Source organism: Megalobrama amblycephala, linkage group LG16, assembly GCF_018812025.1.
Source record: "Megalobrama amblycephala isolate DHTTF-2021 linkage group LG16, ASM1881202v1, whole genome shotgun sequence".
Taxonomy (NCBI): Eukaryota; Metazoa; Chordata; class Actinopteri; order Cypriniformes; family Xenocyprididae; genus Megalobrama; species Megalobrama amblycephala.
The window spans coordinates 27978633-28003720 of NC_063059.1; the positions used below are offsets into that span (position 1 = coordinate 27978633).

General features: G+C 35.7%; 2 protein-coding genes across 8 annotated transcripts; both read left to right on the top strand.

The window, feature by feature from the left end:
- aldh3a2a (aldehyde dehydrogenase 3 family, member A2a) lies at window positions 1-9885 on the top strand. Of its 7 annotated transcripts, none has more exons than XM_048161085.1 (12): window positions 1-135; window positions 2046-2138; window positions 2663-2843; window positions 2920-3151; window positions 4116-4198; window positions 4283-4491; window positions 4677-4794; window positions 5707-5848; window positions 5929-6095; window positions 6167-6266; window positions 6355-6593; window positions 9442-9885. In XM_048161085.1, exons 3-12 carry the CDS (start codon window positions 2682-2684, stop codon window positions 9454-9456), a joined length of 1467 nt encoding a protein of 488 aa, XP_048017042.1. In that variant the 5' UTR covers window positions 1-135; window positions 2046-2138; window positions 2663-2681; the 3' UTR covers window positions 9457-9885. The 7 variants fall into 7 exon arrangements, with proteins under 7 accessions (XP_048017042.1, XP_048017046.1, XP_048017043.1 ...); XM_048161086.1 differs by lacking the exon at window positions 1-135 and adding an exon at window positions 353-667; XM_048161084.1 differs by lacking the exon at window positions 1-135 and adding an exon at window positions 353-575.
- A 34-nt stretch (window positions 9886-9919) lies between these two features.
- Window positions 9920-23623, top strand: aldh3a1 (aldehyde dehydrogenase 3 family, member A1). Its single transcript, XM_048161083.1, has 11 exons — window positions 9920-10044; window positions 16486-16661; window positions 16767-16998; window positions 17461-17546; window positions 17637-17845; window positions 18197-18314; window positions 18409-18550; window positions 18646-18812; window positions 18905-19004; window positions 21016-21275; window positions 22429-23623. The coding sequence occupies exons 2-10, from the start codon at window positions 16506-16508 to the stop codon at window positions 21273-21275; spliced, it is 1470 nt and encodes a 489-aa protein (XP_048017040.1). The 5' UTR covers window positions 9920-10044; window positions 16486-16505; the 3' UTR covers window positions 22429-23623.
- Window positions 23624-25088: the final 1465 nt, after the last annotated feature.

The following is a 25088-nucleotide window of genomic DNA, read 5'->3' on the forward strand; positions in this document are numbered from 1 at the left end:
ATCCAATACTTTTTTGTAAAGAGGCTACATGTAGTACATAATATAAACAGTGGATGGCGCAGTGATGGGGTGGGACGTCTGAAACCTCAATAAAAACAGCAGAGGAACAGCGAAAAACTAAACGTGGGCGGGCAGGTAAGATATGTCTAGTTACTTTTTTCTCTCTTATTTTGCTCTTAGCAATATGTTTTAAATTCAAAGTCTATTAACGTTTCTCGATGTCATTTCTAGGTGTAAATTATTTTCCACACCGCTTCTGCGCCAGCTCGTAGATATCGTTGTCACGTGGTACCTGTTACTTTTATCATCGCTGAATGACAGGCTTAGAAGATGGACCAATCAAAGTCGTTTGTAATTAGTAGATAAAGAAATTACAGTAATCGTTTTATAGAGATCGTCGGGCTGGTTTCAATAACGTCTCACGTAACTTACAGTTCCTTGTAATTTGTGTAATTAGTGTAATAAAAAAACGATTATATCTTTATATTGAGTACCTATATCTGCAGCCGGACACAAAACACGATGAGATTTGAATGTGACTCAACGGCTCTCTGAACTTTCACGCGCCTCTGCAGGTAGACAAGTTTGTTGTGTTTATGGTATTTGCGTGTTACAATGACCCCGACGCATAGATGTGAGCTTATGTTGACGTCTCAGCTCTCAGCAGGTCTGTTTTTTAGGGATTTGAAAATTCCCTGTCAGCTTATCGCACCTTCACAATCTTGCTGATTGTAATTATCGTACGGTTTATTTAGTTTGAAGGTTTCAGTCGTCAGAGATTGCGAATGTAAAATGTCCCGAGACATTGCACTTGACACGTGGTTACTGTGTGAAGACTTTAAATTAATTGAATTAAGTGAAAGTAGCACGTATCAAAATGAAATTGCTTTTGAACAAAGGTTTTTCCAAGCTTTAGAAAAAGATTCAGAATTTTCTCTTTGCACATATCTTTGTAAAGCAACAGGTTAAAGGATTAGTTCACTCTCTGATTAAAATTTCCTGATAATTTACTCACCCCCATGTCATCCAAGATGTCGTCCTTCTTTCTTCAATCGAAAAGAAATTAGGGTTTTTGATGAAAACATTCCAGGATTTTTCTCCATATAGTGGATTTCAATGGCCTCCAAACGGTTGAAGGTCAAAATTACAGTTTACTGCGATCCCAGACGAGGAATAAGGGTCTTATCTAGAGAAACCATTGCTCATTTTCTTAAAAAAAAAAAAATTATATACGTTTTAACCATAAATGCTCATCTTGAACTAGCTCTCCTCTTCTTCTCTATTTGAATTCCGGCAGTGTAGACACTGCTAAGTGTATTACTGCCCTCCACAGGTTAAAGTTTGAACTAAACTGTCATATACAATATGCTAGTGCAAGTATATAACAATTAGTTCAAACTTTAACCTGTGGAGGGCAGTAATACACTTGGCAGTGTCTACACTGCTGGAATTCAAATAGAGAAGAAGAAGAAGAGAGCTAGTTCAAGATGAGCATTTATGGTTAAAACTTATATAATTATTATTATTATTATTTTTTTTTTTTTTTAGAAAATGAGAGATGGTTTCTCTAGATAAGACCCTTATTCCTCGTCTGGTATCGTGTAGAACATTTTGAAGCTGCACTGAAACTGTAATTTTGACCTTAAACTGTTTGGGCTCCATTGAAGTCCACTATATGGAGAAAAATCCTGGAATGTTTTCATCAAAAACCTTAATTTCTTTTCGACTGAAGAAAGAAAGACATTAACATATTGCATGACATGGGGGTGAGTAAATTATCAGGAAATTTAATTTAAAAGTGAACTAATCCTTTAACATGTTTAATCGTAATTTTCTTAATGTGCTGATTATGGAGAGCTGTACATAACGGAACTAATTATTTAGGTCATTATTGGTTGTCATGTTTATTCTATTGCTTGATTGAAGTCATACCAAGCAGTTGACACAACCGAGGTAAAAACTGATTCAAAACATTCGAGTCATCTAGGTGAATGAAAATCTTAGCTATCAGTAGCACTGACTGCATACAATTCACCCACCTACAGGAATTGCATAACAAGAGATCCTCCGCCTAGAAAATCCACCGGAAAAGACGATTTAGCGACAACATTACAACTGAAATAAACTGAGAAATTAATGTAAGTGCTTCAACAAAAATACAGTGTTCACATTTCTTGCCTGTGGCTTCTGTTGTCAGTGTGTTACCCTAAATGCATTTGGGGGACAAGGCTAAATTCTGTTCTCTGGTAATTACCTCAGACATGTGCTATGCACAGAGCATAAGTTTTTTTTTTTTTGACTAAATATGACCTACAAAGTATGTACAATATTAGTACAATACTACTCGAGTAAAGTAAAACTTTAATAAACTATAGCTATGATGCTATACACCCCTGGGCATCAGCTATCAAAAGTAAGGCATGACACTGAAATCTTTATAGTAAATTTCATAGAAATATACCTAATGTATACCTAACAAAGTCATAAATGTGCAGATGTTTCAAAAGGGTACAGTACATGTTGCACAATATTATGGTCATTGCGAAATATGCATTCTGCACTGAATTAGAATGGCACTTTTCAGCTTTCCACTTTAATCTGTCCTTAATTTTTTTAAGAATGCATTTAACCTGTTCACCTTCGTTTGTGAATTCTTTCACAGTCTAGACTGACTTTCCAGAATGTCTCGGGAGCAGCTGGCTGTTCAGAAGGCCAGGGAGGCTTTCTTGACTGGAAGATCTAAACCCCTGGAGTACAGAATTAAACAACTTAAAAACCTAAAGCGATTCATTACAGAAAGAGCAACAGACATCTCTGAGGCCCTGAGAAAAGACCTCTATAAGGTGAATTAAAATTGCAGTCTCTGCGTGTTTTATTTGGATGACTATTTGTATTGAACATAATGGCTGTGTTTTCTAGAGTGAAAATGCAACACAGATGTTTGAGATTATTGGCTTGGAGGGAGAAATCAATCTGGCTGTCAGCAATCTGGCTGAGTGGGCAGCTCCTCGTCCTGTGAATAAAAATCTTCTCACTATCTCAGATGATGTGTACATACAGCCAGAGCCTCTTGGTGTTGTTCTCATCATTGGGGCATGGAACTATCCAATAGCAGTTACCCTGCAACCCCTTGTGGGTGCCATTGCTGCAGGTAAAGCATAAATCCACCTTTTGTTGACATCATCTTCAGCTTCATGTGATTATTACTATGTGTGTAAATGGAACGCTTTTTGGAACGGGTCCAAAAAGCATCATTAAAGTATCAAAATTGGTCAATACAACTAATTCCAACACAATATTCCATTATAACTTACTGCAGGGATGTAATTTTTCCACATTTGCACAGATTTCCTATTTTTGGCCACTTTATTGTTTGAATTTCATAATAAAAAGGACAGAATTTGAAAGCTGAGACTTTGTTTCATATCAAAAGTAACAAAGAACATAGCTTATTGCGATTTATTGGACAAATATTTATGAAAACTGAAAAGTGACGCACAGTCTGTTTAACTTTCTCTTCATAAATAAATACATATGCTTGTCCTGTAAGTGCTTGAATAAACATGAAAATCTAAACAAAAACATAAGCTATTAAATTTCTTATTTTCATATAATTGAAATATGAAACCTAAAATGATGGATAATAATAGATTATGACAGAACGACCCTGTCCTTCAAAATGTCGGACAATGAGAAAGTCTAACGCGGCCTCTGAACTGTAGGGATGTGATTTTTTTTTTATTTTTTTTTTTTTTTTTTTTTTTTATATTTTTCTCTCCCCACATTTTTACAGATTTCCGTATTATTATTACACCCATATAAATTGTGTAAATCCGAGGAAAACAATTGCTGTGTTTTCAAATAGATTTAAAACATGTATTTCATGCAAGAAGAGAGAAATTTTGGAGAAGCTTTATGGTCTCCCAGTAGTTTTCCACCAAAACTTTTGAAACCATTATTAATATTGTGTAGTCTCAAATTGAACAGGGAAAAAAAGGTTTTTCTTCTTTAGTTATTGGCCTATAATATGCTGTGTGAAAATCAAAACCAACCATTCATAATATTCTCTTTCTCATCATAACTGAAAGCTGCCTCTGACATGTTTGATTCTGTAGGTAATGCTGCAGTGGTGAAACCATCAGAAGTGAGCTCTCACACAGCCAAAGTTATGGAGCTCCTGCCTCACTATCTGGACCCTGTAATACTTCATTCATTGACTACTTAAAATATAACTTTTAATTTTACTTGCTTAATTCATCTATCATCTCTATTATGTGTTCAGGAGATGTATCAAGTGGTGACAGGAGGGGTTCCAGAGACCCAGGAGCTGCTGAAGCAGCGTTTCGACCACATCTTCTACACTGGGAACAGCACTGTGGGGAAACTGGTTATGGAAGCAGCTGCTCATCATCTCACACCAGTGACTTTAGAACTGGGTGGGAAAAGCCCTTGCTATATTGACAAGAACTGTGACATCAGAATTGCCTGCCGGTGAGTTTGCCATGAGTTGTGTAAACCTAAAGCTAAATAATTGCATATAGTAGTTTAGAAAAACGCCAGGTGAGCTCGAGAATAATCAAGTTTGATCCATACTTTGTGTATGTGTTAACTAATTAGGAAATACTAATCAAATTTATTCAATGTAATGCTGCTTTGCAATGTTCTTACATCCTCAGTCGCATTACTTGGGGAAAGTATATGAACTGTGGTCAGACCTGCATTGCACCTGATTACATCCTCTGTGAATCCAGTATCCAAGACAAAGTAATTAATGAGATCCAAAAATGCATCCAGGTATGTATTAATATCCTCTTTTGACAATGTTATGTACCGGTATGTTTACATGCACTAATTTTTGTCAGTCCAAACTTCTGAAGGACTCCAATCAGATATAAGATTATGGAAGTATAATGAGCCATAAACTTTGCAATCTGATTCACATATTCGTTTACATGTGCATTACATGTATCCCAAACAAAACTTCAGAGCATGCACAGTGGCCAGTCATTGCGTAGTCTTGCGAAGCCAGACCTTCAGACGGATGACAGAAGGTCTGGACTTCATTGGCCAAGGACCACCCAAGAGTTTGACTGACGTGTAATGCAACCATTTACAGTTTGTTTTGTTCCGCGTCATGTTTAGGGGTGTGAAATGTAAAGTCGATGTCCCTACAATAACAAACCGGTGTGCATCTGTAAATTATTAATTAAAGAACACTGTGCAAGACGACTTTGAAACTCCTGAAGTGGTTCCAGAAAAAGTATGCCATATGCATCAGATGTTCAGCCAGCGGTCCGTTGGCGTGACGTCTGAGGCTGAGACTAGTCATCGCGTTCAGAACCGGAGAAAGTCGTCGCGATAATGTCACCAGAGCTACCTTGAGCACAATTGCCATTTTTGCCTTGATGACTTATGTTAGAAAAGCATTTTTAGCAAATATTTAGTAAATTCAGTCCCCTCCACTGACCAATTCATAAAACAAAAGGGGAAATAAACATACGCACGTTTGTAAGATGTAAAACTTATGGATCACTGCACTAATTAATCTGATTGAGAAATAGTCTGATTCGAGGGTTTTCGTACTTCATTTTTACCTTCTGAACAGATTATTTCAGGTCTAAACCACCCCTTCCAATTCTCAAATAATCAGTCCTATTTATTTGGTTGCATGTAAACGTAGCTACTATTTTATTTATTCACTTACAGGAGTTTTATACGAATGACCCCAAGAGTTTTGCAGACTACGGACGGATTATTAATCAACGGCATTTTAAGAGGATAATGGCACTTATTGAGGGAAGCTCAGTGGCAATTGGAGGAGACGGTGATGAATCAGAGTGTTATATAGGTATGTACCCATTTAGCATAAATTAAGGAAATATGTTATGGTGTCATGACCATGAGTTCATTTTTTCCTGTGTGCTTCAGCTCCTACTGTTTTGAGGGATGTGAAATCAGGATCCAAAGTGATGCAGGAAGAAATCTTTGGGCCAATTTTGCCCATCATCACTGTCAATGGCTTAAAAGAAGCCATTCAGTTCATCAATGAACGAGAAAAGCCTCTAGCACTCTACGTTTTCTCTTCGAGTAGTAAGGTACAATAGAGTGACTCATTATTTCTCACCTCCTGAAAAACAGCAAACAAACAATTAGTATTTCCTCACAGGTCATTAAACAGATGATATCAGAGACGTCTAGTGGAGCGCTCTTAGCCAATGACTGTCTGGTGCATTTTACCATAAGTGATTTGCCTTTTGGTGGGGTTGGTGAGTATCTTTATTCATTTCCATGGCTTTCTAAATCAGTAGAAAAATAACTAACACAAGCAATGGATTTGTTATGTAATTGTAACAGGGAATAGTGGAACTGGTCGTTACCATGGCAAGTATGGTTTCGATCAGCTGAGTCACCTTCGCAGCTGTCTTATTAAGAAGCTGAACATGGAGGGAGTGAATCAGATGCGCTACCCACCGCATACAACTGAGAAGTTACGTTGGGCCCGTGTTTTTCTCTTAAAGCAAGTAAATCTGACTCGGTGGCGTCAGATGGCGCAGGTTGCTTTGCTTGCTGCACTGGCGGCCTTTGTGGTGAAGGTGAGATGTTTTCTCCAAACGACTTGGGTAAATGTAGTAAATAAGCACTGCATTATAATGTTTTCTACAGGATATTTAATACTAGGGTACTTAGGGGTATAACGGTACGTGTATTCGTCCTGAACCAGAGGGTATGGACGTCACGGTTTGGTTCATGCAGTCACATGATGTATGCAGTCAGTCACAGGTGATCCACACTCCAGTCCAGAAGGGGGCGTGCGTGGTAATGCAACGCTACCAGTAAAAAGCACAGAAGAAGAAGACACGATGATTGATATGTTCACATGCAATTTCTCAACCAGTGTTTCAACTGCAGAAAGATATCAATATTAAAGGTGCAGTGTGTAAATTTTAGTGGCATTTAGCAGTGAGGTTGCAAACCCTTCTAAAGCAAAACAGAGAAGCTACGGTGGCTGTCTGGCCGACACAAGTCAAAGCAAAGACTATAGAATAACACAAAACGTGTCACTCGTATTGTTTTGAATGGGAGAAAGTGCAACGCGCAATATGGCGGAATAAGTCCTACTTTTTAAATAAGAGGCAATTGCCGATTGGTAATGTCATCGCGTCACTGCAGCGCCCGTTAGAAGCTCCGGTTCCTATAGAAAGAGTCAGATGCGCGCTTCCTATCGAGACACACACACACACGCATACGCATTAGCTTGATCCAGCCTGAAAAATATAGTTTTTTTTTTTTTTTTAACTAAACTATCATAAATTTAAACAAAATTTATGATACAGTTGTTGTCAGATTTCATTGGTGATTTCAAATATTAAATTTAATCAAAAGCTTGGTAAACAGCTTTGGAGAATTTGATGTTTCTCCATTCAAAGAGATAGAAGCTGCACTTGCATGCCCAAAAGGTGTTTCAAAGATGGCCGCTGAGTGAAATGACTTGTCTTGAAGGGACTTTGGTTAAAGATGTCATTGTCTGAGACAGCAGAGAGTATGTTAGCCAGTCAAGAAATGAGGTTACTTCTTACTTCTAACAAAGAATGGTCTCTGCTTCTAATAAACCATGCTACTACTACTACTACTACTACTATTACTTCTTCGTGTGTATTCAGCGTAGTGGCGATGCAAGCTGCCTCTAAAAGCATGAACGATTTAGAAGAACAACAACATAGTGATGAAACCGCGCTCTGTAGAGTTTTTGTCCGTTTAGGGCTGCTGTAGAAACATGCCGGCGCAAAATGATGACATGACATGGAGGGGGGGACCTGTGGTGTATGTAAATAGAAATGGCTCATTCTAAGGTAATAAAAACATAATGGTTCATTGTGTCAGGTCTTTATGCACCACTGAAAACATAGTTATGTATATTATATTGCATTTCTGTCAATAGATCCTCCCAAATTTGACACATTGCACCTTTAATGCAAAACCTGCCTTTCCAATTTACGTTTTTTTTTTCTTTCAATAATCAAGTGTTGTTATATCTAAATATAAAAAGCAACTGAATTTAATAATTTGGGCTTTGTTGTTAAAGGTGCCCTAGAACGTTCTTTCACAAGATGTTCTTTCACCTGAATGTCTCTGTGAAGTTTCAGCTCAAAATACCCCATAGATTATTTTAAATGAATTTTTGTAACTGTCTATTTTGAGGCATCATTAAATATGCTCCGATTCAGTGCGCGGCCCCTTTATATGCTCGCGCTCCCCGCCATATTTGGATGTTTACATTTGATTCTGAGTGAGTTTGATGTTGCTCCGTGGCTAAAGCCAACATTACACACAGTTGGAGAGATTTCTAAAGAATGAAGTTCTGTTTATGCATTATACAGACTGCAAGTGTTTAAAAATGAAAATAGTGACGGCTCTTGTCTCCACGAATACAGTAATAAACGATGGTAACTTTAACCACATTTAACAGTACATTAGCAACATGCTAATGAAACATTTAGAAATACAATTTACAAATATCACAAAAAATATCATGATATCATGGATCATGTCAGTTATTATCGCTCCATCTGCCATTTTTCGCTGTTGTCCTTGCTTGCTTACCTAGTCTGATGATTCAGCTGTGCACAGATCCAGACGTTAATACTGGCTGCCCTTGTGTAATGCCTTGAACATGGGCTGACATATGCAAATATTGGGGGTGTACTTAATGATCCAGACTGTTACGTAACAGTCTGTGTTATGTTGAGATTCACCTGTTCTTCGGAGGTCTTTTAATGAGATTTATATAAGAAGGAGGAAACAATGGTGTTAGAGACTCACTGTATGTCATTTCCATGTCCTGAATTCTTGTTATTCAACTATGCCAATGTAAATTCAATTTTCCATTCTATGGCACCTTTAAAGGATTAGTTCATTCCAGAATTGAAATTTCCTGAAACTTTACTCACCCCCATGTCATCCAGGATGTTTCTTTCTTTCTTCAGTCAAAAAGAAATTTAAGGTTTTTGAGGGAAAAATATCAGGATTTTTCTCCATATAGTGGACTTCAATGGGGATCAATGGGTTGAAGGTCCAAATTGCAGTTTCAATGCATCTTCAAAGGGCTCTACATGATCCCAGCCGATTGTAAAATAGAAGCATTTGCCTTTTATACTGTAGAATATTGATGTTGTAAAATACAGTCAACAATCCACATTCAGTTTCAAATGACATTTCTTCCTATTGTACTTACTAGACAAGAAATGAAGTGAGTTAATGTTTCCTGAATGGTTCCGTGACCTTAATAAACAGACCTTAGCTAATGTTTTATACATTTACTGTGCATGCAATAGACTGTGTCTAATCCACTCTGATTTAGTCATCAATGACATGTGCATTGAATTGGCTTCCTATTGTAAAGCATTACACATGAAATTATTTAATTTGTTTTGTGCTTTGCAGAGGTTTTTGCGATGACAAGCGGAGGACAACCTGAAGAACCCATCATTTTAGAGGGCTCTTGATGTGTATTTTTTTTTCCTTGCATATTACAGATGTTAATGTATATCCAGCACTCACAATTTAGACAAAAGAGTGTCTCACAATATTGAGAAATCAGATGATATAGATTCATGTCTTCATTTTTACTTGGACTTCTGTTAACAAGGAATAAGCAATATAAAACACTGATACAACTATTGTTAATGTTTTATAATAGCTCTGATTACAGTAATTGGTCATTAGCAAACATTATGTAATGAAGTAAAAACATAAATGAGAGTTCTGTGCCACTTCTGAATTATTTACATTTTTATTAATGAAAGTTAGAATATATTGTCCTACGTTCTCCTATAGTAGGGTCTTGTCTATCATATTGAATAAACGCCATTGCCTGTGTTACAGACACTTTTGTAGGCATTCTTTATAAAGAGCATGTGATTCCCCCCGCCCCCCCAATACCGATGCGCCGCCCTCTGATGAACATGATAAAATCGGTTGTCTTCTAGTCTCCCGCGCCGTCACAGCACCAGAGCCGATACATGCCGCTACCCTGAACGATTTTATGTAAGTATTATGTTTCCTGAATGGTTGCGTGATCTTCACAAACAGATTCCTTGATGTTCAATACGTTTACTGTGTGCACGTGATCGACTGTGTCTAAACATGAACAAAAGGTTCTTTAGTCTCGTGGCATGAAAATGTACTCTATAAACATGCAGTTAGTTTTAAACCCATTTAATTCCACTGGTAGGCTGACATTTGTGGCTAACTTTTTAGTTTTAAGAGTCTAAAAAGTGTTGTTGATGTATTTTACACGGAGTTGTCAACTGTGAAAGAAAGTCTGCACATTGTTTTGATTTTGTGTGAAGATTTGTTTATGGGTGCTGTAAACAGTTACATTACCAGAGCAGTTTATCAACGATTTGTCATAGGACCATAAACAAAAACAACTACAATAATTCATGGATATCATACTTTATAACTCTTTTATTAAGAACAACCATCGCATGTAAATCATGATCACATTAAATTAGACCAAACAGTTCCCATTTACAATTAAATCAATTTTAATACCTCAAAACAATATAATGACAGTTCTGCAGTTGCAGTCTATGGAAGCCACGGAATAAAATAATAAAAAGTAATTTTCTACCTCACAGTTCTGTGAAGATAAATATAAAATGTGAGATATTAAGTTATGTTGTCTTTTTACCCCAGAATTGTGAGTTTATATCCTGCAGTTCTGAATTTTTTTTCTCAGACCTCAGCAAATGCGAGTTATAAAGTAAGAATTGTGAGAAAAATGTTATATCTTTAAATGTTATAGCTTTAAATATTAGCCTATTATTTCATGCTGTAACTATTGGGCTATACCCATATGGACAGCATGTGAATATTATGTAGACCTATTGTTTACATCAAATTCGTACTTCACTGTAGACTAATCATCAGAGGTTTCACCAGTCCAGTCTGTCCATTTAATGGCTTACAACCATAAAAATATGCATTTAGCTTCAAAGGGCGTCTTCGATGTCGGTATTGTTTTAAGGGCTTTGGAGTTGATGGATGTAAAGAAAGCAAGTTGGATTTAAGTTCCTTATAAAAAAGTAAGGCTTAGCACCCTGAAATTTACATATATGTAAGAGAAATTTTGCTAGAAAAATAAACAAATTTATCAAAAAAATATTGGTCCTTTACATCTTTATCAAAGCTGTGCAGACCAAATAAAACATCTTTGTATAATAAAGAAAAACTTTGTGATAAAAATGTGCATACCAAAATACAGAAATCCTTCTAGAACAGATTTGTATATGAGCATTCCCAGAAGAGATGAGAAATAGATTCATCTTCAGCACCACAAAACGAACATAAAGAATCAATGTCAGGAAACTTTTTTTTTTTTTTTTTTTAAAGGAAAGCTTTAGAGGATAAAAAAGATGTAATTTGTACAAAAAGTAAATTGTAGGACACATCCTTGACCTTATGGTTATTAAATATTTAGATGACAAAGTCCACACTTTCCATGGAATATTGACAAATTCGCCATTCCAGTAGGACTCAATGTAAGGGAGAGAAGCAATATCTTTCTGAAATAACTGTCTAATTCTCATTTTCCAACCAGAAGAGTTAGATAAAAAACAGATATTTCCAATCATTGTATCAAAAGGATGAGCAACTGACAAAGAAATCTGAGTCTCTGAAAAGAGTTATTTCTCCATAAGAAATGGCATCCATTACTATAGCAAAATCTCGTAGAGTGACAGGTTTGTTATACTTGTTCAAAAACTGTGAATATGAATACAAGTGTCCATTAGCATTGATTAATTGAAAGACCAAAATGAAATTATTATTCACCCAATCTGGAAAAAAACAATGACTTATTTTTTATAAAGAATATCACAATTATTCCAAATAAAGTACCGGTGAGGACTAAAATAGTGTTTATAAATTAGGTGCCAGGCCAAAAGTGCTTGTTTATGAAAATTAGATAATTTAAGAGGCAATTTAATGATGTTGTAGTTACACAACAATAAGAAAGGGAGACCTCCCACCTTAGAGAAAACAAGAATAGGAAGAATATTCCAGAATGAAACAGGGTTTAAGTACTTTTTTAGCCAATTTATCTTGAAAGTATTATTAATAACCACAGACTTTTTAACATGATGCCTCTTATGCTTCCACAGAAAATCTATGACATAAAACACACCAGTTATAACCCGCTTATGATTTTTTTAAAAAATCTTTATTGTGTCTTAAAAACGGCGGTTGCTAACAAGTTGCTAAAAGGGACTACTTCCTTTGGCGGGGACTTTAGACGTCATCATGACAAACAGGACATTTGGACAGCATTTCTCATGAAAAAGTGGATAAGTATTCATACACAGCACAGATCATTATCAGCGAGCATGTTTTTAAATAACGTTGTTTTTTAAATAAAGTTTGAGGAAGCTTGGTGGTGACGACGTGGCTCCGCGACCATGGTGTGCTGTAGTCCGTTTATAGCCTACTGTTAACTTTTTATATCTGATGACTTTATTTAGGCTTCAAAATGTATAAATGTTGTGTTAACTTGTAAAGATTATCTTGATAGACAAATTGTGTAAGTGTCATAACCCTTTGTTAAACACAGAGCATTTTTTTTTTTTTTTTTGCGATTTTCCAAAAGTCTATGGGAAAAATGCATAGGCTTTAGATCGAGGGAACCCGTGCGCCGCCAACTTCTGGGTTGGCCTACAAAAACACGTCATCTCTGAGGTACTCTATATCTGAACATACTGGGTACGTCATTCTTGAGATACCCTCAGCAATAAGGGTTTGTCCTCTAAGATAAATCTCTCTGTAACCACGAATTGAATTTCCTTTTAGTTTTCCCAGTAACTGGGTCAAAGTTCCATTTGCATCTGACTTTACCATCTTTATCACTTTATCATCCTTACACCGTAAAGGGAGGAAGAAGGACAGGCTTAAAAAGCTAACAGCTCACATTTGTTAAGATTTAAATTTAAACCAGAGGCTTTAGAGGAAAAATTTATGTATTGTATGGCAATCGGAATCTGTGATTCATCTTTTAAAAACAGTGTCGTTAGCTAGCTGACTAATAAGTATATGTTTGTTGTCAATAGTAATACCTTGCAGTTGACTACTCAAAAGAGAGGAGGAAAGAAGTTGTGCAGCCACAAGAAATAAATAAGGGGATACAGGGCAACCCTAACAAACTCATCTTGACAACTGAAATCTAGGTGAAGTACCCGACTTAAGGTTGATGGAACAGTTGGCATTATTATAAAGAGTTGTTTTAAATTTGCAGAATGGATCACCAAACCCAAGCTTTTGAAGAGATAAAAGCGTTAGGCCATCGGTTCCAGGAGATTTGTTATTTTTAAGGCCCTCAATCCCCTCAGTTACTTCCGCGATAGTTAAAGTTTTATTGCATGCAAGCTGCTCATCTTTAGATATTGATTTAACCTCCTTTAATGACTGAAAGAAAAGAAGGGCTGAATCCTTATAGTAATTAGATTTATAAAGTTCTGAATAGAAATTATTACAAAAACAGGCTATTACCTTAGAATTATCTGTCAAAATGCCATTAATTTGCAGCGAACTAATGGTAAGATTCCTCGAGTTGTGTTTTTCCATTCTAAAAAAGAAGCTGAACTCTGTTCTCATTCTAGCCATTTTCTCCTTGAGCGGACATAGGAACTTTCAGCCTTGTATTTATAATACTATCTAATATAGATTGGAGCTCTGCAAGTTCTGTCAGGTCAGCCATCCTGAGTTTTGCTCTGAAGTGTTAAGATCTTTGATATGACCATCTTCTCTTCATACCTTCTCTGTTTTGCCAAATTGCTACTAAAATGCCTAATGCACATTCCTACTTCATATTTTAGCAACTCCCAATTTAGGCCAAATTTTTTTGACAGAAGAAGCTTTCACCCAGTATCGAATCAGAAAGGAAATTCTTTTTTTTTTTTTAATTTGTCATGTTTAAATAGAGAGGAATTAATTTTCCAATAAGAGGCTCTAGAGCCTCTATTTGAGTGTCCTGCGGATAGAGGAGTAGAAAGGAGAACAGTGTGGTGATCCGTTAAGGGAGAGGGAAGAATACTAACTGAAACATTATAATGATGTTTAAAAGAGTGTGGTACAAGCCAATAATCTAGACGAGAATGTCTTGAGCGATTCTTGTTACCCCATGTGTAAGATTTAGCATTTGCGAACTTCTCCCTCCAAATATCAATTAAGTCAAACTTCTCCATGAACAGAAGTAGACTGCCTTGGAGGAAATCTATCAAGACTGTTATCAGGAACAGTGGTTCAGGAACGCTGCTTCAGGAAGCATCGGAGCATAAATGAATCAGTGTGTCAAATCATGATTCAGATCGCGTGTCAAACTGCCAACGGCTGAAATCAAGTGACTTTGGCGTAAAGTTAACAAAGGCTAACAAATATAGTAACAAATATATTGATCAAGGTTAGTTCATGTTAGTTAATATATTAACTAATGTTAACAAATGAAGTCTTATCGATTTCTTGGACGTTGTTCAGTTGTATTTATTTGTGGTTTTGCTAATTTCTTTATTTGTTCTTATTTTATTACTGAATGTTTAATGTCTTTAACATTATTTGAAATGTTTATAAGTCTAGTTGTTTTGCTGATATTTTTGTTAAAACCAAGTTTCTTGTATCATGCATGTTCCGTTTTCGTTTTGTTTCCTGTTCTGGTTTGCCTGTGTTCTTTGTCCCATAATTAGTTACTGATTTAATTCACCTGTTACTTATTTTGATGACGCTCCTCATGTATTTATCCCCTTAACTGTCAAACTCAACTCATATTGTTCTAATTCATGAACACTTTTGAATGCAGACCTAAGGTTGGACAATCAGCAGATTTTTGCAGAAGTGAGAAAAATCTTTTCAAAACATGAAAGTATAAAAAAGTTTAAATATACTGTAAAGAAAATGTACTGTATAAAATATTTGTATTTTATAAATTTATATTTTTTAGTTTATATAATACATTTTGTAATATGACAACCCCCACTAAGGGGGAGGAGACTGCTAAAAGATTTTGAAGTACATTTCCATGGTAATGATTTCAAAATGTTTTTCACAGTCTGAATTTTGAGATTTTTAAGCTTTCAAATGATAAATAATTTATGATGATTACTAAAACGTGATGGGGAAGGAAAAAGGCAACAACAAAAAAAGACTTTTTGTAACAAAGGTCAGAACTCCTGTTATGATGTAGATTTTTGATGTGCACTCTTGTCATAAATTAATCTATTACTGTTCCTACATAATTTGTAACAACAACAACAACAACAAAAAAATAGATCTATTTAGGAGTCTTAGACCTTTCCAACGAAATATAGTTTGTCATGATTAGATTAGGATTTAATTGTAATATAGTGAAGCAAACTTAGGCGTCTCACTAGTGTGACGGTGACAGTAAGCCCTTTTTCCTTAGTTCCTTTGTCCAGTATTAATTCTGATTAAATATCCTATATTCCTGGGATTTTCCTAAATGTGCCTTATTTAATTATTAGTACAATAATTATTAAGACAGTTTGTTTACTCCTGCATCATGCTCTTCACTACAGCCACAACATGACACTCATATAAGTGTTCTTTAGGCCGTTGATTTTTGTTCATTCAGCTGTAACAAAATGTTTTGCAAAAAGACAGTATAAATATGTTTTATATCTAAATGTTTGATTTTTTTTAAAAAAGATTCTTGCTCAAGCTAAATCCAAGTGTTAAAGGGTGAGTTCACCTAAAATAAAAATTGTCATTAATTACTCACCCTCGTGTCGTTCTAAACCCATAAGACCTTTGTTCCTCTTCAGAACACAAATGAAGATATTTTTGATGAAATCCGAGGGCTTGTTGTCCCTCCATTGGGAGCGACGCAACTACCACATCCAAGGTCCAGAAAGGTATTAAAGACATAAAGTAATCCATGTCTCTTCACTGGTTTAACCTCAATTTTATGAAGTGAATGAGAGCTTTGTTTGCGCCAATAAAAAAAAAAAAACATAATTTACCACTTACAAAATAATAATATCAAAAGTGCTTTCACGGAACAGCTTCCGGTCTTGAGTCAATACAAAACACGCATGCGTCGTGGTGCTCCCCCTACTGGATTGCAGGTCAGTATTTTCTAAAATAAAGTAATGTTTTTGTTTGTTTTTTTTGCAAACAAAGCGCTTATGTCGCTTCATAAAATTAAGGTTAATCCACTGGAGTCACAAGGATTACTTTAATGACGTCTTTACTACCTCTCTGGACCTTGAATGTGGTAGTTGGTTGGCTCCCAATGGAGAGACAGAAAGCCCTTGGATTTTATCAAAAATATTTTCATTTGTGTTCCGAAAATGAATGAAAGTCTTACGGGTTTGGAACGACATGACGGTGAGTAATTAATGACAGAATTTTCATTTTTCTGTTAACTAAACCTTTAATTGATTTATAGCTCTTTCTTTCTTCTCAATCTTGTTGGAAAAGTATCATTCACAGCTGTACAAATGGAGAAGCAGGTTGTTGATGGGTTGAGGAAGGCCTTCCAGTCGGGTAAATCCCGCCCCCTGCAGTACAGAAAACAGCAGCTCAGAGCCCTGCACCGGCTCATCACTGAACGCCAAGCAGACATTGACCAAGCTCTAAAACAAGACCTCAACAGGGTACAGCAGCCATTCTGAATGATTATTGTTTCCTGAAACGATAAAAATCTTCCATTTTAGGAACACTGACTGTTTTTAATCTTTATTGTCACTGTCATCAAACAGAATACGTATAACAATTCACTTTTTGAGCTGATCGGCATTGAGAATGACATCAAGTTGGCGGAGAGTGACATGGCGGACTGGGCAGCTCCACAGCCTGTGAAGAAGAATCTCAACAGTGCACTTGATGATGTTTACATAAAGCCTGAACCTTTGGGTGTCGTGCTGATAATTGGAACCTGGAACTACCCTTGGGCCATGATCCTGCAACCCCTCGTTGGAGCCATTGCAGCTGGTATTAGGATCTATTCTAATTACAGCCAACATGAAACTTACAAACAGAAGAAAATGTTGGGCAAGACTTGATTTGGAACGTTAAGTTCATCTAAATTAAAAGTAATAAGTCAATAAAACTCAAAACAAATGAAATATAACAGTTTACTTAAAATATATTAGTTCTGTGAACTTGAAAGAAAATGAAAGCGCTAAATACTTATAAAAGTTAATTTGACTGAACTAATTTGTTTAATTTCAGTTTGTCCTACTTAATCAGCTTGGAATAGTTTCATGACTGAACTATGCATTTGGTGGTGCAAATTATTACATTTTGAAGAAAGACTAGGCATGTGCATTAAGAAAGTAAATGGTGTCTTGATTTCATGTTGACTTTTAATCTCTTTTAGCTCATTGAGAAGTATCACCAACACCAAATGAGATTTCACACACGCAGTGTTTTTCACTTCCTCTTGTTATTTAGGCAATGCAGCCGTGCTGAAGCCATCGGAGCTGAGTGAGCACTCTGCTAGACTTATGAAAGAACTGCTTCCTCTGTATCTAGATAAGGTCCATAAACTCATCATGTTTTTATAATTCAGTCTCAGGTTTGTTTTAAGTTCTTTGAGAACAGCTTGACAAACTCTTGAATAATTTTAGGAGATGTATCAAGTGGTGACAGGAGGGGTTCCAGAGACCCAGGAGCTGTTGAAGCAGCGTTTCGACCACATCTTCTACACTGGGAGCAGCACTGTGGGGAAACTGGTTATGGAAGCAGCAGCTCATCATCTCACACCAGTGACTTTAGAACTGGGTGGGAAAAGCCCTTGCTATATTGACAAGAACTGTGACATTGCTGTGGCATGCCGGTATTATACAGTTTTATGTTAAAGGGATAGTTCAGCCAAAATAAAAATTCTGTCATTTAGTCACCTTCATGTCATTCCAAACCTGTTTGATTTGTTTGTTTTAATTCTGTGCGATACAAAATATATTTTGAAAAATGTCTCAATGTTGATTTTGTCCTGCATGACAATGACAATGGGATCCAGTTTTGTTTTGGACCCCATTGACTTTCATTTGAATTCTTCATGAGGGTGTGTAAATGATGACAGAATTTTCATTTTTACTAACTCTTTAAATACTAAGCAATTTAAAGCTTTTGGGAAACAGACTGTCAGTAAAAATAACAGCTTTCCAAATGTCCATCTTTATATCAGACGAATAACCTGGGGGAAGTTTGCAAACTGTGGCCAGACATGCATTGCACCTGACTACATTCTGTGTGAGCCAAGCATCCAAGATAGAATAGTTGAAGAGATTCAAAACACACTGCAGGTGTGTATTTTTATTTTAATTTTTTTTCATATTAAATTGTGTTCCATTCACACGTTGGTAGTTAGACGTGATCTACAATCTTAACTCATTTCAGGAGTTCTACCAAAAGGACCCTAAAAGCTCTCCAGATTATTGCCGAATCATTAACACACGTCACTTCGACAGAGTATTAGCTTTGATGAATGAATGTACAATTGCTCTTGGAGGAGAGAGTGATCGCTCACAGTGTTACATAGGTAAGGCCAACTTTTATAGGCAAAGAGTGAAATTACCTATGATTTGACTTTGATAAAGCAAAAAAAAAAAAAAAAATTTTTTTGTTCCCCACCAGCTCCTACAGTTTTGAGGGATGTTTTGCCCCATTTCAAAATCATGCAAGAAGAGATCTTTGGACCGCTGCTGCCCATTGTCACTGTTAATGACTTGAGTGAAGCCATACATTTTATCAACACAAGGGAAAAGCCTTTGGCACTCTATGTGTTTTCCTCTGATAAAACGGTATTCTTTTGATTACCAATGTTTTTTGGAAGGCAGAAATTCACATTTTAAGTCAATTTCAATATCTCCAAGTTGATCTTTGTTCCATTTAGGTGATCAAGCGTATGTTAACTGAAACCACCAGTGGAGGAGTGACTGTTAATGATGTCTTGATGCATTACACTGTTGATACCTTACCTTTTGGAGGTGTTGGTAAGCAAACCAATAAGAAATCACTCGACAAATAATAATGGCAAAATAATAGTAAGGTTGAATTTAGAATATACAACTTTTGATTTAGAAAAATAAATATCATATTTTATATAACATTAAATTATATGAGTCAATTTTCTTATATTAAAACATTAAATATTATAATTTTTAAATATTAATTGATTATATCTGTATGTATGAGAAATCACTTAATATTTAAAATATTTTATTCTAATATAAGAAATTAAATATCACTCCGTTTATAATAAATATTAATGGTGATATACAACTATTAAATGAATTAAAGAAAGTGTACTGCTCAGCATAATGAGTACACCCCCTTTGAAAAGTAACATTTTAAACAATATCTCAATGAACACAAAAACAATTTCCAAAATGCTGACAAGACTAAGTTTAATATAACATCTGTTTAACTTATAACATGAAAGTAAGGTTAATAACATAACTAAACAAAATTTACAGTTTTACTCAAATTAGGGTGATGCAAAAATGAGTACACCCCACTGAAAGTCTCTAGAGCAAAGTTAAATTTTAGACTACAAATGTCTAATTTAACAAGAATTCAACCACAGGTGAGTCTAATTATTCATTACACAGGTGACTAGCAGACAGCTGACTATAAAAGGGTGTTAAAACCCCTTCCCATTTCATGCTGTCAGCAATTGGCACCACATGGAAGAGAAATGTCACAAGACCTGAGAAAGAAAATAATTTTTTTACACCAGAAAAGTGAAGGCTACAAGAAGATAAGCAAAGCTTTACTTATCAGTCAGAATACTGTAGCAAAAGTGGTACAAAATTTTTAAAAAAAGACTGAAACTGCAACCATCTCACAGAGACGTCCAGGAGAAAATCGGCATGCAAGTTCACTGCATTTATCTAAAGAAGTAGAAAGCCAAACTAGGGTGACTATTTCCCATGACACAATATGGCATACACTGCAGAGGAATGGCATGCATGGGTGCCATCCATGAAAGAAGCCTTTCCTAAAGCCCAGGCACAAAAAAGCCCACCTAGAGTTTACCAGGGACCATGCTGACAAAGATGAAGACTATTGGGACTCTATACTCTGGAGTGATGAGACCAAGATAAATGTTTTTGTAACTGATGGCTTCAAAGCAGCATGGCATCGCAGAGGTGAGGAATATAAAGAAAAATGCATGGTGTCTACAGTGAAACATGGTGGTGGCACCATGGGAGTGTCCTTATGTGGGGCTGCATGAGTGCTGCTGGTGTCGGGAGCTGCATTTCATTGATGGCATCATGAATTCACAGATGTACTGCTCTATACTGAAAGAGAAGATGCTACCATCACTCCATGGCCACTGTTGGATTTCTGAAGAAGAACAGGGTGAAAGTGATTCAGTGGATCCTGATCTGAACCCAATTGAACACCTATGGGGAATTCTGAAGAGACAAGTTGAGCATCACTCTCCATCCTCTCTAAAAGAGGTCATTCTTGAAGAATGGAAAAAGATAGATATTGCAAAATGTCGCCAACTTGTTCATTCCATGCCTAGAAGACTTTGTGCTGTCATTAAAAATCATGGAGGCCATACAAAGTACTAGATGTAGTAGTTTTTGTTGTGGGGTGAACTCATTTTTGCATCACCCTAATTTGAGTAAAACTGAAAAATGCGTAATCTAAGTTACATTATTAACCTTACTTTCATGTTATAAGTTAAACAGATGTTATATTAAACTTAGTCTTGTCAACATTTTGGAAATTGTTTTTGTGTTTATTGAGATGTTGTTTAAAATGTTACTTTTCAAAGGGGGTGTACTCATTTATGCTGAGCACTGTGTGTGTGTGTGTATATATATATATATATATATATATATATATATATATATATATATATATATATATATATATATATATATATATATATATATATATATATATATATATAATGGTTTAACTTATTTTTAATGATATATTGACCGGTTCATCTCAACCTGTCCACTTTTCTCACTCTTTCTCTCCAAGGAAACAGTGGAATGGGCAGATATCATGGGAGACACACATTTGACCAGCTGAGTCATCATCGTGCCTGTCTCATCAAATCTTTTGCTATGGAGAGTTTGAATGACGCCCGTTACCCTCCACTAACAGAAGCCCGACTGCGCAAGGCCAAGTATTTCTTGCAGCATCGCTTGTGCAGTTGTAGTGGCGTCTGTGTGTGGGCCGTCATCGCCACCATATTGGCAATTGGCCTGCTTGTTGGCTTAATAGTTGTGCTGATTTAGGTAAATGGTTTACAGCTTATACCATGTCATTGTTGAATTCTTGATTCTGATATGTTAACACACCTTCACGGGTGTTGATTACTGTTTGAATTACACCTATATTATATTACAAGCATTTCTTAGCAATTAGATATATTTAATCAGGGGAGGTTATTACAGCAAAAAGCATTTTAGGGCAGAAAACCTTAAAAATGTTTTTAAGAAAAACAGGTTCCTATGGAACTAGAACATATAATGACGGGTCGTTTGCATGACATCGTTTTCAAATTAAAACGGAAAACTTTGTATGCGTTTTTAAGCATGAAAAGCATTTTGGAGTCATACAGCATTTGGGGGGCCTGAAAACGCAAACTTTCGAAAACGGGATTCAAAGCGCACATTTTTAAACCCGATACCAGTGTTGTCTTCATGTAAACTACAAAAACGTGAATGTTTGAAAACGGTGATGTCATGTGCATATGTATTATGTGTTCAGTCTAAAGGCACTTCGTTTTTCTTTACAAGTGACATCGCCATCTACTGGCCTGGCATAAATAATACAGTGTTTTTAATCTTTTTTGTGGATCGGTGTGATCAGAGATCATTTTGACAATGTTGTTGCCAGTGAAACGGAGGCCAGCTAGTAGTCGCTGTGCGAGTAAACCTCACTCCTCTGATCTCAAGAGATGCTCTGGCGACTGACGCTAGGGGTTGCAGTCTTTAGCCTCCTTGGTAGAGCGTCCCACTCCCATGTCAGGGACCCAGATTTGAGGCCCGTGCAGAGCGGGGCAAGTAGGACCTGGGTGAGGGGTTACACCTGTATGCGAAAAACGCAAAGGAAAATCTTTTCCGTTTTTAGTGCATTGTTGTCATGTAAACGAACCCTTAGATTATTGAAAATTTAATGAACAGCCATTGTGAAAACCATTTTGGGTATCCATTTAATTATAATAATGTTCCATTGTCATTTATTCCATATTTAAGCATTTTGTGTCATGAGTTTGTTCAGAAATGGTATGTGATTGAACTTTCGGTCATGGTTTGTCTATTCGGTTAATGAGTATTTTCCAAAAGACTGCCGTTTGGATCAAGCTTTGCTTAATTACTGAATATTATTCCATTGCTCTAACAATGCGTCATTGTTTATAATCAATGTTCCTTTCTACTTCCACAGAAGACTCCAGTTTGAAGCAACGGATCCCTCTGCGTACACTGCTGTTTACTGTGTAACTGTTTTGAATCATTTTGATATCATATAGAATACTTTTATCATTTTTATCATTTTAATACAAAACATGTTTAGCATGTGCATTTGCTTTCTAACTGATTAAGATAAACATTTTAAATACTCTAAAACACAAACTACATTTTAATCTTCTAAATACAAGTAATAAGGTTTGTCTAAATGGCCTTTTCTACTTATGTAGAGAATTTGTGCTGTTGAACTGCTGAATCGTGCAGAATCTGCACATTTGGATCTTCTAAATGGACAAGTTAGCATTATTTCTGTCATGTAGCAGTACAATGCTTGCATTGTTCTTGTTGTTCTCCAGCTTATCTTCTTTATGCTGTGTACTTTACGGAGAGCTTTAGAACATTAGCTTTCGTGGACATTTATGTTAATAAGCTTTTACTCATTTATAATGATGTCAACAAAGAAAAGATTGTTTATTTGCACCTCAACAAAAATGTTGATCAAAAGTGATTTAGTGATGTTGCAAAGTTGTTTTCTAAATGTTTCTTAATCTTTCTAAATGAAAGATTAAAAAAAAAACATAATTCAAAAAACATGTATTTTGAATGTAAAGGTAAAAAAAATAGTAAATAACTGTAGTGAATTCCTCAGATTTTATTTGATATCTAACATTAGTTATAATATTATTCCTGTTTAGTCTAAAACAATGAATATCAAAATGGTAGAGATCTCAGATTAATATAAAATAGAGACTGTCCAATTATTTAAAATATATTCAATTAGAGCATTTAATGTTATTATATGGATTTATTATTAATTATTTATTTATGTATTTGATGTTGATTAAATTTTATAGATAACAGTTATAATAGTTTAGATTACATTCAACAGTCTGATACATTTGGTCCTTTTTTTCAATTCATATCTACAATACCATTTCCTTCAATATTCAGCAGATGGCGCTCTCTTACAGTTTAAAATCGCTTATAAACAAGAGGATGACTGCATCTTTACAATAGAAAGATGTGGGGTTAATTAAATCAGCAATTCAAAGCCGTTTTCATCAGTTTGATTATTAGTCCTACTGCTGCTCCACATGCTTCTTCCTTAAACAGTCATAATGAACATGTTAAATGTCAAACACTTCTCAACCAATAAAGTGGATTACACTTTCTGTGATTTTTTCCCCTTTCTTCTTTAAATGAATGATGAGCTAAATACTAGTTTCATTTTATTTAAATACAATAATGCAACCCTAAATCTGTTGTATTTCCTCATACTGATCACATGTCTTCCATATAGACCAAAAATAAATAAAGAGGTTCCGGTTCGACAGAGAAACCAAGTGATGTGTGAGCATTTTTCCTCCACATAATATAAAGTTACCAGTTATCTATCACGCAAATGGCTGCGCCAAAAAAAGCCAACACATTCTTCCTTGTGATAATTTTTTTAGCTTTACATTTGCTGTTACACAATATATCTGACTTAAAGCTAATACATAGGCCTAGCTGACAGCAAATATACACATCTGCTCTAGTTTGTCAAGCTGGATGATGGAGGACTTCTTAGAATTGGCAGAATTTCTCAGTAAATAAAACTATAATTGCTGTAGAAGGAATGTTAAGATTAACAAAATTCCACATAATTGATAATAGCCTGACAACAGGATTTTCTGTATTTAGCAGGGTTGACCACGTTCTATGACAGATTCCATGCATTACTGCCTGAAGGGGCGTTTACAATGACATCGATTTAAATGTTGGAGGTCATCAACCCGCTGTACTGTTGCTAGTATGCATTCCTAGTGAGCTGTGTGCATTCTCTTTGTATGGAGTAGTATGAAGGCCTTGTTGTTTTATTTGAGCGTTCTATTTATCAAAGAATCATGGGGGAAAATGTGTCACAGTTTCCATAAAAATATTAAGTAGCACAACTGTTTTAAACATTGATAATAATAAATGTATCTTGATCAGCATATTAGAATGATTACTGAAGGATCATGTGACTGGAGTAGTGACAGAAGAATAATAATAGAAAACTGTTATCTTATATGTTAATATTTCACAATGTTACTTTTTGGTAACACTGTACAATAAGGTCTTAACATTAGTTAATGCTTTAGCTAACATAAACTAACAATGAACAATTTGTTTCTAAAGACTATTGCATATTGCATGCATTTGTTTCATAAATCTTTGTTAATGTTAGTAAAAATGTTACAAAACATGTTAAAGGTGCCCAAGAATGCTTTTTCACAAGATGTAATATAAGTCTAAGGTGTCCCCTGAATGTGTCTGTGAAGTTTCAGCTCAAAAATACCCCATAGATTTTTTTTAATAAATTTTTTTAACTGCCTATTTTGGGACATCATTAACTATACACTGATTTTTTCAGCGCACCGCCCCTTTAAATCGAGTGCTCTCTGCCACACGAGCTCTCGACTATATTACAGTGCATTTACAAAGTTCACACAGCTAATATAACCCTCAAATGGATCTTTACAAGATGTTCGTCATGCATGCTGTGTGCATACATCGAATCATGTGAGTAAATTATTTATTTTGATGTTTACATTTGATTCTCTATGAGTTTGAGGCTATGCTCCGTGGCTAACGCCTAATGCTACACTGTTGGAG

Excerpts from the sequence above, each read along its gene's own strand:
- aldh3a2a (XM_048161085.1), top strand. The coding sequence starts at position 2,682 with ATGTCTCGGGAGCAGCTGGCTGTTCAGAAGGCCAGGGAGGCTTTCTTG. Across the intron at positions 2,844-2,919 it reads TGAGAAAAGACCTCTATAAG|AGTGAAAATGCAACACAGAT; the intron begins GTGAATTAAAAT and ends TGTGTTTTCTAG. Across the intron at positions 5,849-5,928 it reads TGAATCAGAGTGTTATATAG|CTCCTACTGTTTTGAGGGAT; the intron begins GTATGTACCCAT and ends TGTGTGCTTCAG.
- aldh3a1 (XM_048161083.1), top strand. The coding sequence starts at position 16,506 with ATGGAGAAGCAGGTTGTTGATGGGTTGAGGAAGGCCTTCCAGTCGGGT. Across the intron at positions 17,547-17,636 it reads TTCCTCTGTATCTAGATAAG|GAGATGTATCAAGTGGTGAC; the intron begins GTCCATAAACTC and ends GAATAATTTTAG. Across the intron at positions 18,813-18,904 it reads TGTTTTCCTCTGATAAAACG|GTGATCAAGCGTATGTTAAC; the intron begins GTATTCTTTTGA and ends TGTTCCATTTAG.